General features: G+C 30.6%; 1 protein-coding gene across 1 annotated transcript; it reads right to left on the bottom strand.

Annotated features, from left to right (window-relative positions):
- Positions 1-2,295: 2,295 nt before the first annotated feature.
- Positions 2,296-5,909, bottom strand: LOC109188040 ((-)-germacrene D synthase-like). The gene is made up of 7 exons (XM_019338529.1): positions 5,779-5,909; positions 4,931-5,210; positions 4,460-4,832; positions 4,039-4,257; positions 3,750-3,888; positions 3,384-3,632; positions 2,296-2,925 (listed from the first exon to the last, which is right to left on the bottom strand). Exons 1-7 carry the CDS (start codon positions 5,872-5,874, stop codon positions 2,632-2,634), a joined length of 1,650 nt encoding a protein of 549 aa, XP_019194074.1. The 5' UTR covers positions 5,875-5,909; the 3' UTR covers positions 2,296-2,631.
- Between the last annotated feature and the right edge of the window lie 6,792 nt (positions 5,910-12,701).

The raw sequence follows: 12,701 nt of genomic DNA, 5'->3' as shown, positions 1-12,701 counted from the left end.
GTCCCTGGGCAAGTCTGCCCAGAGCTGGCTCACAGGGCCTCAAATTTTGGGGTCCCCATATTTTTTTTTAAAAAAAGTATAGTATATATATTGGCATTCGGCAGTTACGGCGTTCAAACGTAGCGACTAAGAGAAAAACTCACAAATCATTAAACACTCAAACCCTACGTCCCTACCCTAAATCCCTATTCCCTAATCTAGATTCTAGCGCCTAGCAGTAGACAAAGACACAGAGTGACAGAAGAATTAGAGAGACTACAACAATTTCAATAATTCAATTTCCCTAGGTAATATTTAATTTTACTTATTTGCGTTATTGAGGCCGCTGTAGTGCTTTAATCTCAATTGTATTCTTCTTTTCAATTGTATTCTTAAATCTTAATTTTTTGTTGTTTGGTTGTTTGTATTTTTTTTTTTATGTAGTAATTTAAATATTCAATTTGGGTTTGTTTATTTTATTCTTCGTTGTTTGACGTCTCTTAGGCAGCGCAATTTAGTGAATTGACACAAACTCTGAAGTTATTCAATTTTCTTGACAGGTAATATAATTAAAATTACGTATTGTTTTATAATTCTTATTTATTGTTTTATTTACATCATTACATGACTTAGTAATTCTGATTTCAGAATAATATATTCAAAGAATTCGTTTCTTTATTAATTATTTATTGATAGTGTTTCTAAATAAATTTTTATTTTTTCTTTAGGATTTTATGTCTTCTAGAAAATATTCGTCTGGGTTTGAGAAGCATAAAAAGAAAAGAATGATTGAGCAACTAACTCAATCTCAAAAGGGAGCTCTTGAAAAATTCATTACAAAAAAAAAAAAAAAAAAAACTCAAATAGATGAGCAAAAAGATGATGCCAAGGAAAATTTGTTAGATGCTAATTTTCATATAGAAGATCAAGATGATTGTGAGATTGGAAAATTTTTTAACAATGGTGTGCACAATGATGATAGTTATCACTGTGACATTGAAAATAAATGAAAATAGTAAGAATGTTGATAGTTGTTTAGATGATGTTGGTCACAGTGATAAACCAAATGATTCGCTTTTATTTGACATATATGATCCAAGAAATTGAGATGACCTTGATTCTGAATTAATAGATATTCTTGTGAAAGATGGTCCTAAAAGAGATTTATCAATAAATAAAGGTCCTAAAGATAAATTATCTAGAAGATTTTCGTCTGCATTATTAAAAGTTTGGTGGATGATTTTGCGTCTAAGTGTGCACGGCGCATGTCACTTTTTAAGTGAAATTTTAGATGTATTTTTTGTATACAATATTTATGTTTTGAATTTTTGACATAACTTTTTGAACAACTATTATTTATATATAGAAATTTATTGAAAAGGGACCCAAATTAAAATATTGCACAGGACCTCACTTTTTATTGGAACGGCCCTGTTCACAGGCTTACATCTCTACAGAAAATTCTCAAACAAAGCAACTTGAGAATTTCATTCATCTTCTTGTATCCCATAAGATTAAATCTTGAACCTTGTTGCTTTTATAAAGGGAGATTTAAAGCGTATAGGAAAGTGATTACACGCCCGAAGATATCAAATGATCCAGTTTTTGTTCCCTGTTGTATTCTGTATTATTGTTGTATCTCAAATGTATTACAGATTACAAGCACTTTTTTCAACATATACGACGGTTAAAAACCCGCCGTATAATCTAAACAAGCACGCTGTCTATCTGTACTTTATACGTTGGTTCTGCATAGAACCGCCTTAGAAAGTATTTTTTAACAATAAAAAAACAAGTATAGACGGCGGTTATTTTGAAATAACATTATTTTGAAGAATCGCCGTATATCATTTCTATTATTTAAATAGACGACGGTTCTTCAAAATAATGTTATTTCAAAATAATCGTCATCTATACTTGTTTTTTTATTGTTAAAAAATACTTTCTACGGCGGTTCTATCCAGAACCGACGTATAAAGTACAGATAGACGGCGTGCTTGTTTAGATTATACGTAGTTTTTTAACCGCCATATATAGGTAACATAGATGGGGTTCAAAAAATCGCCGTAAAAAGTATTTATATACAAATATAGTCACTTATACGGCACTTCAAGAACCGTCGTGTATGTGTAAAAATAACCGCCTCTGTGTAGCTCTTTTCTGTAGTAGTGAGCCCAATTAAAGCTTAAAAGTTTATATCGTGGCCATGTTAAGTACGTTTACTATGTGAATGATTAAGGATTAATAGAGATACATATAATAATATATGGATACTTAAAATTTCATACATGGCTACTTCGCTGTTTGTTACTATAGTTTCTTTACAACTTAATTTGAATAAAGAGACAATAACAAGCATCACTATTCTTTTATACATCAAAATTTAGAAAAGCAACCAAACAAATAACAAATACATACTACACACGAAGCAAGATTGAACAACACCAACAACATTTGCAAACAATATGGTCATAATGCCGCCTCTTGGAGGAGTATTGAACAGTGGAGACAAGCTATGAGTGAGGTGATCACGATATATTGTCATCCAATCAACACATCAATATACTTCTCCATGAATGCAGATTCAGTACTTATTGATAATTATTATAATAATATTTTTATATAATTATAGGAATGTGTCATCATCCCTATTTATATTGTCACAGGCTGAACCAAAGTGGTGGTGATGAGAGACTTGAACTTGACTTGAGAAAACGTGTAAATATCATTATCCTTGTAGATAAGGAATATTGCACGTGCCAAATTCAAAACTCGTAAGAGAACTTTCATTGGAACTGGTAATGGATGAAGGCATTCTTGATTTATATCTTTCCATGCTTTTGAAATCAATTTTTCAATCTCAACATAAGCCTCTTGCTTTGACACATTGTACCCTTTCATGTAACACTCTACTGCGGAAGCTACATGGCCCCTCTCCTGCTCAAACTGCACAAAGTATACATCTCTACAATTGTTAATATATACAATGAGATCGATGAAAAGCTCTTGCTCTCAATGCATGTTAATAACACCATTCACAAGTACTCATGGATTTAAGGTGTGTAAGTGTGTTGGGCGTCAGTCGGATTGACCGAGTTCAGCCCCTGCTCGATTCGAGACGTGATGTTATGGCTTACCATGGAGGGATGTGGTTAAATATATAATTAATGTCCACCTACTTATCACTAATAATTTGTTTTAAGTATGATATGACAAGCAAAAGAACTCTGTAGTTAAGTGTGCTTGACTTTTTGCAGTAAAGTAAGCATAGTGCAGTACTGAGATCTAACAAGGTGATCAAATTTTTAATTTTTATTCCTTTCACTTGAATTATATGAGAGTAAGAATATAAAGTATTGGCGCTTTGCAAGCAATTATATTATGCATTTGTATTATTTGATTACCTCATGTCCAATCATGTCATCCATTAATCTGCAAATTGAGCAGGTAGCTTTGACTGCAAGAGGCTCACTTGTAACCCAGTCGAGAACTTCCTTGGTTATAATATCCCCCATGCCCACCAAACAAGTCGTTGCAATCATCATGTAACAACTTGACACCAGTGAAACTTTCAAGTACTCTTCAAATGGTGGAACATGTTTGGTATAAAACCACATGAATTCTTGATAGTATGTTCTGATTTGCTTTTTCATCTATACATGCAAACAATAAAAACAACAAAACATCCATATTAATTAATTACTTGTTCCTTGTTTTTATATATAATGTAAATAAATAATACGGAGTAGTAGTTTAGAAAAGAAATTAACCTCTCCAATTGTATAAGAGACATGAAACAATTTGTTTTCCTTTGCCATCACTTCTTCCATTTCAGTAGTAATATCTAGAATTGCAAGATATATCTTCTTCAGGTATTGTGGTACTTCATTAGAGGCACTTGTGTCAAACCTACACATCAACAATATAATGTTATTTCACCTTGATATATATGTCAAGAATAAGAATTTTTCCAAGGGCTTTTTTTTTTTTTAATTTATTACTTAATTAAAATTATTATGATGAGATTCCTAATTTTGAACTCTCGAAGCATGTTCTTACCTTTGGATAGCATTTGTGAAAAGCTGGAGTTCATCCTGGGTCCCATAAACATCATAAAGATCGTCTAAAACAGACCATATACAAATGATTTGGGTTGTTATTCTTCTACTAAAGTGGTATTGCGGCTCAAAGTATACTCCCAATATCCAAAAATAGCATTCTGCCAATCTATGTCTTGCGAAGGGTAACATTTTTGGGACACCCAAATCTTTCCACCACCTATATAGAATAGCAAGGTAGGTAATTAACTAATGTTTTTGAGAAAGTCATTTTGTATGTAATCAGATGTCAGCTAATTTACCAAACATCTTTCAATAATAAGCTAATATTATAAACTAGTCAAACACACTAACTCAATCAACTAACAACTATTTACCAAACACCCTCTAAAAGAAGAATAAATTCTCAAAAACAGACTAACCTTGTGATGCCACTTAGCTCTCGTTGATGTACTTTTTGCAGCAAGTTGAAATCCAACTTGGCAAATCTCAATAACACTTTGTTATGAGTTTGATCTTGTTCATAAATTTGCATGTATTCCTTGGCTCCCACCCTTGGTAAGGTCCGCCGGATGGGCAGTTTTAGGGCATGACTCACTTTAGCTGCCGCCAACTCGTTCAAACCAGGCAAAATCGACTCGAGGTGACTTGCAGTAAACGTTAATGCTTCATCTAAAGTGGTCTCCCCATGCACTCCAAGATATGATGCCTCGTACAAGCTTAACATCCCTTCCACATCCTTGGTCAACGAATCCTTAAACTTCCCGTCTTTGTCCAAGAATTTCTCAAACACACCTTTATTTTTTAGTCAACAGTGAAATATAAGTCATCATATCATATCATATAGTACTATATATATCGAATTTTTCTTCTGAGAAATAGTAACTTATTACCACATGAGATATGGTGGCCTTCTTGTCTGAGTAATCGAAAACGAAGAGAAACTACATAGAGGTTATTCTCGTCGTCTCCCTTGATGCAATTATCGTAGTTGTCAAATATGTGTTGTATTGATGCCTGTATTTCATTCTCGAAATGGTAATCCACTCCTAAACGTTGGATCTTGTCGACTAGCTCTAGTTTCTCCAGGGATGCAGGAGGAGCTGCAATAAGCACTTTTCTTACCTCTTCTTTCAGTTGTTGCACTTCTCGTTCTTCTGAAGGATCAATTTCCTGTACAAGTAACAAAAAAAATGTTGCATTTTTCTTGAAAATGTTTATATATATATATATATATATATATATATATATATATACCTTCAAATGAAGACAAGACTTTTTGTGCGGTCGATGCAGATTGCACCATTAGTTATGCATAAATGCACCAAACAACTTTTGAAAATATACCAAAATGAAATGTAAAATACACCATATGCACCATACACCAAAAAATGCACCACCTAATGGTGTATTTTCGATCACTTTGTGGTGCATTTATGCGTATTTAATGGTGCATAGCCGCACGGGAAGCAGTGAAGCACTGTCCACATTGAAACCTACATATATATACACTGGTTCAAAAACGAACATGTTTTCCTGTGCGGATTGCACCATTAGATATGCATAAATGTAACATAACTAATTCAGAAATATATCAAGGTGAAATGGACAAATGCACCACTTTCTTGTGCATTTCTCAACATGTTGTGGTGCATTCTTGCATTTTACACCGGAGAATATGACCGTACGGGAACCCGGCCCTGTATAGATATGTATGTATGTATTGAAATTACATATATACCGTGAGTTTGGAATCATAGGCAAGAAAATAATCTCCCCAGACAGTTGGATGATAGGTTACTGAGCGACGACCTGATGAATTAACATTAACATCCATTTCTGTAATTTCTTTTTACTGAAAGTTTAGATATAGGGTCGAGCGTTGATGAGTTTTGATACAATGGCAGTCTCGCCATTTTTATAGTGCTATTTTGGCATGATACACGATATTTTTAGAAAATTAAGGAGGGTGTATTACTTCTAATTATAGTGTTATACACTGTTATAGGAAAGGTCATTTCTATCTGTATCAATAGACAAGTTAGAAAAGTTGGTTCATAATCATAAGATATTTGACATTCACACTTTTTTCTTAAATTAATTGATTTGCTTCATCCTGAGAGTGTTAGGAGCAATTGAAGCATAGATTTCGTACTATACCATGGATTATGATGAATATATTTAATCGGTCTAATATATAATTTTGATTTTAACAAACTTGAAAAAAAAATGAACACTTCTTAATTTTAAATGAATTGTTGACAAAATTTTAGAAGAATAGAGAGTTTCGTAAAAAGTGAAAATCAAAATTTAATTTTAAGAGTATAAAAAGTTCTTAAACATTGCTAAAAAAATAAGTTCACAGTAATTTCTTGCTTAATCCATGATCTATGATACACCCTTTCCTTAAAACTAATTCACTTCATCACTGGGAGCATTGAAGTGCCAGTTTCCTAAGAAACAATAGATTACAAGAATATATTCAAATACTAACATATATTGCTTTGAACAAAAGTGTAGAAACTTTTGCCCAACACGGGTACATATAGGCTGGAGGGATGGATGTAATTAGTACTAATGACATTGATTTTGAATTTAAAATTCAAAACTGTAACCCCCACTTTAATTTGAAATAACATATAAGGTGACAACAAATATAGATTAAATTCTTAGTTAGAAAATATTATAATTCCTTAAACTGATGAGAATTTAGTCACCCCAGTTACGCTAATTTTAGTAGATCACAAAATGGAAGACATTATAAATTGATAAATATTATTATCCTGGAAGATCATAATTTTTAAAGACAAATTTTAACGGAAGATTTTGATAAACGTAGAACCATAATAAACGTGATTAATATAGAAAATAGAGATTCCTCTAACATGGTTAAAATTATGATTAATCAAACCCCAAATTGAATTTGTTTTCTCTAATAATAAAATAATTGAATGTTATAATGTTACACATATAAAATGTTGCTTACTTCAAAAATAAAAGGAAGTAACTATTGTTACTTTGTATAACTAACTTATTTAGTCAAATATCAAATTCTTTCTAGCCATTACCTATTTTTAATGTAGGGCAGGTTTTTTTTTTTTTCAAAGTGAGGGGAGTTCCTTGTGTGCAGTGAGCACAGGTCTAGTGGGTGTGGGCTGTAGGGGGCCCTTAGGGTGGGGTTCAGCCTTTGGAAGAATATAATAACTATTTTTTTAACCAAATGAAGCACAAAGAACCATATAGCGCCACTATTTAAGCTCGAACCCACAACCTTCCCTATGAGGGAGGGACTTGGTGCCATTAAACCACCAGGTCTTTGGCAACAGTTCTTAATATAAATAATACTATTGATAAAGTTTATCATACCATAATAAATACAAAACCTTTTATATAGATTGTTACCAAAATTTAACATTTGACTAATTTGAACTTTAGAGTTAATTCTCAAAATTTTCATTCGACTATGGTCTTTTCTCAAATTGGTTCATTGACTTTTAACTGCACCCAAAGTAGTCCTCCGAGTATTGAATTTTAAGTCAAAATAATCCTCCGTTAGCTTTAGTGTTAAAATAAAGGACAAAAGGGACAATTTATATTGTTTGTTGTTTTAAAAATCATATAAACTAGAGAAATATATTGAACATATATGGGAATACAAGACAATCATATAAACTAGAGAAATCATAAGATATATATTTAACATGTATATATTAGGCATTCAAAAAAACATGTATATATTAGACTTATTATTCTTATGATATAACATATTCTAATTGATTTAAGACAAAACATAAGCCAATATAAATTGTTAATTTTGCCCTTCATTTAACACCCACTTAACACTAAAGATAACGGAAAACTATTTTGACTTAAAATTCAATAGTCAAATTACCACTTTAGGTGCAATTAAAAGCCAATGAACCAATTAAAAAAAAGACTATAGTCAAACTTTCCTCCATCTTTAAGCTCCACGCCTCCATGCTATCATTATTATTATTTATTTATTTATAACAAATTTATAATTTCCATTCAAACTTCAAAAAAAACTGAAGTTTTAATCACTAAGTCATGGTCTGCTGGTCAAACTTGGTTTTTATTTTTATTATTTTTTTTAATTTCACGGTTTTTGGAATCGGAAGTGACGGTTCCAGTTCCAGAATATTACAAACCTTAATCGGAACTTTGTTGATTCCGATTAGGAATCGGAATCGGAATCGGAACCGTACAAACGATTCCGGTTACGGTTCAGTTAGCACAGTAACAATTACAATTCGAACCGAACCGTAATCATCCATAATTGTTGGAGTCACTTTGTATTTACAGCTTCTTGACACCCTTGCCGCATGCCCATCCAAGTGCACTATTGATAGCTCCACACTCCCCCTCCGTAGCATGGTCCGCTTTGACTCTGCAGCTGAACCCTCATCCAGTTCCCTTTAATTATTAGCTCTGAGCACTGCACCATATCCTATTGGCTTATTCGAATCCACAAAAGAAGCATCCGTGTGGATCACAATAATACTATAACTAACTTTTTAAAAAATGACTAAAAATTAATTGTCACCTATAAATTAAATATGACACCAAAAATAAAATTAACTCTAACTGAATAGATCACAGATGATAGGCTAGCTAACAGACCCCTTTGACACCACTCAAAGAGTAAGAAAGAGAGAGAATTAAGATAGGAATCCAAAAATTATTTTTCCAATTCGCCAATATTAATCATTTTTCTTTTAATTGAATAATATTTTTAATTGACTCCATCTTAATTGGTAGCCAAACACTATAAAGTTTTTTTTATACAAACCCTTATTATACGAAACCTCTAATTTGTGTACTATAGTCGAATAAAAGATGAGAACAACAATGTTTTAGTAGTGAAATGTATTAAGTAATTTAGTTACCCAAAAGATCGAGGGCCCGCTTAGATTTATTAATTATTATTTCATTGAGGTCGAAATAATTAAATTACTTAATTACGTTAGGAAGGCTGCTCGTAGCTTTTCACTGCCTTTACTCCATTTAAAAGAGTATTTTAAGTAATACTTAAATTAAATTAGGATGGCGGCTACCAAGACTATGTGGTCTAGTGGTATCTAGGTTGAATTTTTATTTGGAAGGTTGTGAGTTTGAGTCTCAGTGCCTAATGTTTATTTTTAAATAAATATTTCAAAATATATCAATGCAAGATTATATAGGGAATAGATGTCCATATGCATAGGTAATTGAATGTTGAATTTATTTATTTAAATAGATAATTCAAAGTATATGAATGCAAGATAATATATGAGAGATTGATTATAATTGTCATTAAAATAAATAAAATAAATATTTGTAACTTTGTAAAAACGCAAGTTTAAATACTTAGTCTAAAAATGATAGTTTAACTAAATACTACTTTTGATTTGAATTTCTCTTTAAGTCTTCGTAATTCTCTTTTAGGTAGCATCGTCATTGTCTTCATCTTCCGTACTTGTCCTCTTCTTTTTTATTGATAGTGTGTCATGTGTAATTGGGTTACTGTGATAGCATATAGGACATCGTCATGCAATGAGATTGTGGTGTAGGAAACTGTGAATTTACTTTGTGTATATGACTAAGATTTTAGTTGCACTATATGAACTCGTGATCTTGCAAATGCCTGTTATTAATGTATATCCAATCAAATCATTGTAATTGTCTGTTACAATTCTCTACATTATGTAAATTGATATACATTAATACCTGTTGATATTTTGTAGTGGTAGTTTCTTCCCTTACATGTATATGTGTTGTAGATTCTCATGTGAAAGTATTAAACAAAATATTAAAATTTATTATATTTGTAGAAGGTTCATGAGTACTACATCTTGTTATAGTTCTATAACTTGTTTACTTGATAGTAACAATAATGACTCTGCAAGTAGTCCGAATATTGATGTCACAATGTGTTCAGTTTCATCAATAAGTTTCATATGCATAGCTACTAATTTATTTAATTAAATAATGAATATTAAAGAGTCAAAATATCATTTATGGTAAGCAAATAACCCACACGATATACAAAGAAGTATCATCAATACACCATACGATAGATAAGAATTTATTTATAATTTATTGAATTGCTTATATCATTATTTTATATATTTTATAAAATTGTCGTAGTAAATGAGTAAATCTATAAATTAATGGCAACATATGCTTTTTTCAAAATGTGATTGCCAATGACCAATATTAAGCATATTATATCCGTACAAATATATATCAATCTTGCAATGTGTTTACAAAGGCCTCGCAACACGTTTCAATTTCACAATATATACAAATATATATAATTTCTTTTGGGAGAATTAAATATATCATATTTAGTTGTCATATATTACTCATTACAACAAGATAGATATTAGTTTTACATTGTAAGATCACATTGAATCTAAATGATATTGATATGCACATTAAATAATGGTAGCCAAAAGCTTGTACGGTATGAGCCAATAATGTTTTATTCAATCGTTATCCAATATATCATGTTCCATCTTGCAATGTGTACCAGAGATAAATGTTCATTTTTAATATACTAAAGGTTCATATTTGTGTACTGAAAGTTCATTATTCGATATATTATCAAACAATGAATTTTCAATACACAAAAATTGAACTTTCAATATGTTAAAAATATATATTACCTTAGTAATTTATCTTACAAGGTAGAACATGGTCTATAGTATAATGATTGAATAAAACATGAGCCAAATTACAGCGTTCTAATTGCTTAATATGATTGGGTCGTAATATTAATTTCATTTTTTTTTTCATGTTTTCTTTGTTATTTTGTACTTTTTTTTTATTGAAAAGTATTACATGTACTTGATAAGTAATATATTGTAGATGAAGTGTAAAATTACTAATAGTTGAAGATTTCAAGAACTCATCAACAAAATATGTAAAATTATTATGTTCAATTTTTTGTATAAAAGTTATAAATTTTACTTCAAAAGTATTAATTTTTTTTATATGATATCCTTAGTCTAAAATTATACTTTGATGAGAAAATTAATTTTGTAGTTTGTACTAATTTATTTATTATTCTTATCTCAATTAAAGACTTGTAGTTGTCAAATTTATCTACATTTCTAACATAGGACGCATACTTTTACAAAACAGCTCGATTTTCCAACTTTATGAATACATTTTGAAAATAAATTTTGTATCCACTTATTATCTGTTTTTATCGTAATAGAGCAACTTCAAATAATCCTTCAAAATGTTCACTCACCTATCAGCTTTATTCCAATTTTATTAAAAAGTTGTGCTTGTGGTGATGCGTTTCCTGTCTAATGGACGGATATTTAAGCTAATTTTGTGATCAAATTACAACAATTTATCCTACGATTTCATTAATTTTTTTTCACCTTAAATTTCTTTTTCTTTTTATTTTTATCTTGTTATACAAATAAAATTAATTAATTAATTAATAATAATAATAATAATAATAATAATAATAATAATAATAATAATAATAATAATAATAATAATATGCATTGCAGGATTTGCAGGTCTAAGAGCTTGGGCTTCTTTGGAACTGGGCTACTATCATTACGTTCTATCTATTAAACTTCCTCTGAATTAAGAGCCCAATTAGTCCCCTGAGGCAAATTATGCTGCGGAACCTTGTCCATCCTCTAAAGTGAAACCGATTTCAAAACTGTTCATAATTATGAATGTATAATTCAAAAATTATGAATATATAATTCTATAATTATGAACATAGAATTGTAAACATAATTATGAACATATAGTTCTGTAATTATGAATATAGAGATTCAATAATTGTGAATATAAAGTTAAAAATTATGAATATATAATTTTATAATTATGAACATATAGTTCAGTAATTATGAATATAGAGTTCTGTAATTGTGAATATAGAGTTAAATAATTATGAATATATAACTTTATAATTATGAACTTATAATTCAGTAATTATGAATATAGAACTGTGTCTACCTTACACGATTCACAACATAACGATTGGTGCTTCCCCAATCCCATTAATTAAAGGAATAAAATAAAATGGAACCTGACTTAAACACGTTGGTCCATGTGTACTTTCACGTGGTATTGGATCGGAACAGAAAATAAAACCTGTTCTCTCTTATCTCTGCTTTCGATCTTTCTATTCTTATTAGTTAATGATCAAAAGTAATTGATTGGAGTAATCTCCAATGCGGTTCGCCCAGAAAAGTAATGTGTGCATGTATCTGTAATCGCGGGCCAAGCCGCTTGTTGGTCCCCTCTTTTCGAAACAATCCTCCCAAGATCATCCCCTCAAACCCGGAGAACATTCCGCTGATTTCTACTGCAACTTTAATGTTTCTATAAAATTAATGTAAGATTAATTATACTTTCTAATTGACTATATTTGCTTGAACATAGTTCTCAACAGTTTGGTCAGATAATTGAATTTAGTATGTGTGCACTATCTTAAAGAACTCCAAATCATATATTTTCAATAATATACCATAGTAATTTTAAAGAGTAGAACTATTCTGATCCTTTCTTGGTTTTATTATGTACTTCTTATTCCATTTACAAAAATAAGTGAAATGTAAAAAATTCAATCATTTAATAAGAGCAGTTGGCACTAAAAGACATGACATTCCTGCACGTCCAGTGGGTTGT

This window comes from Ipomoea nil, unplaced genomic scaffold (genome assembly GCF_001879475.1).
Source record: "Ipomoea nil cultivar Tokyo-kokei standard unplaced genomic scaffold, Asagao_1.1 scaffold1421, whole genome shotgun sequence".
Taxonomy (NCBI): Eukaryota; Viridiplantae; Streptophyta; class Magnoliopsida; order Solanales; family Convolvulaceae; genus Ipomoea; species Ipomoea nil.
Note: the sequence above shows the minus strand (reverse complement) of the source record. Positions and strands in the feature narration are given on the sequence as shown.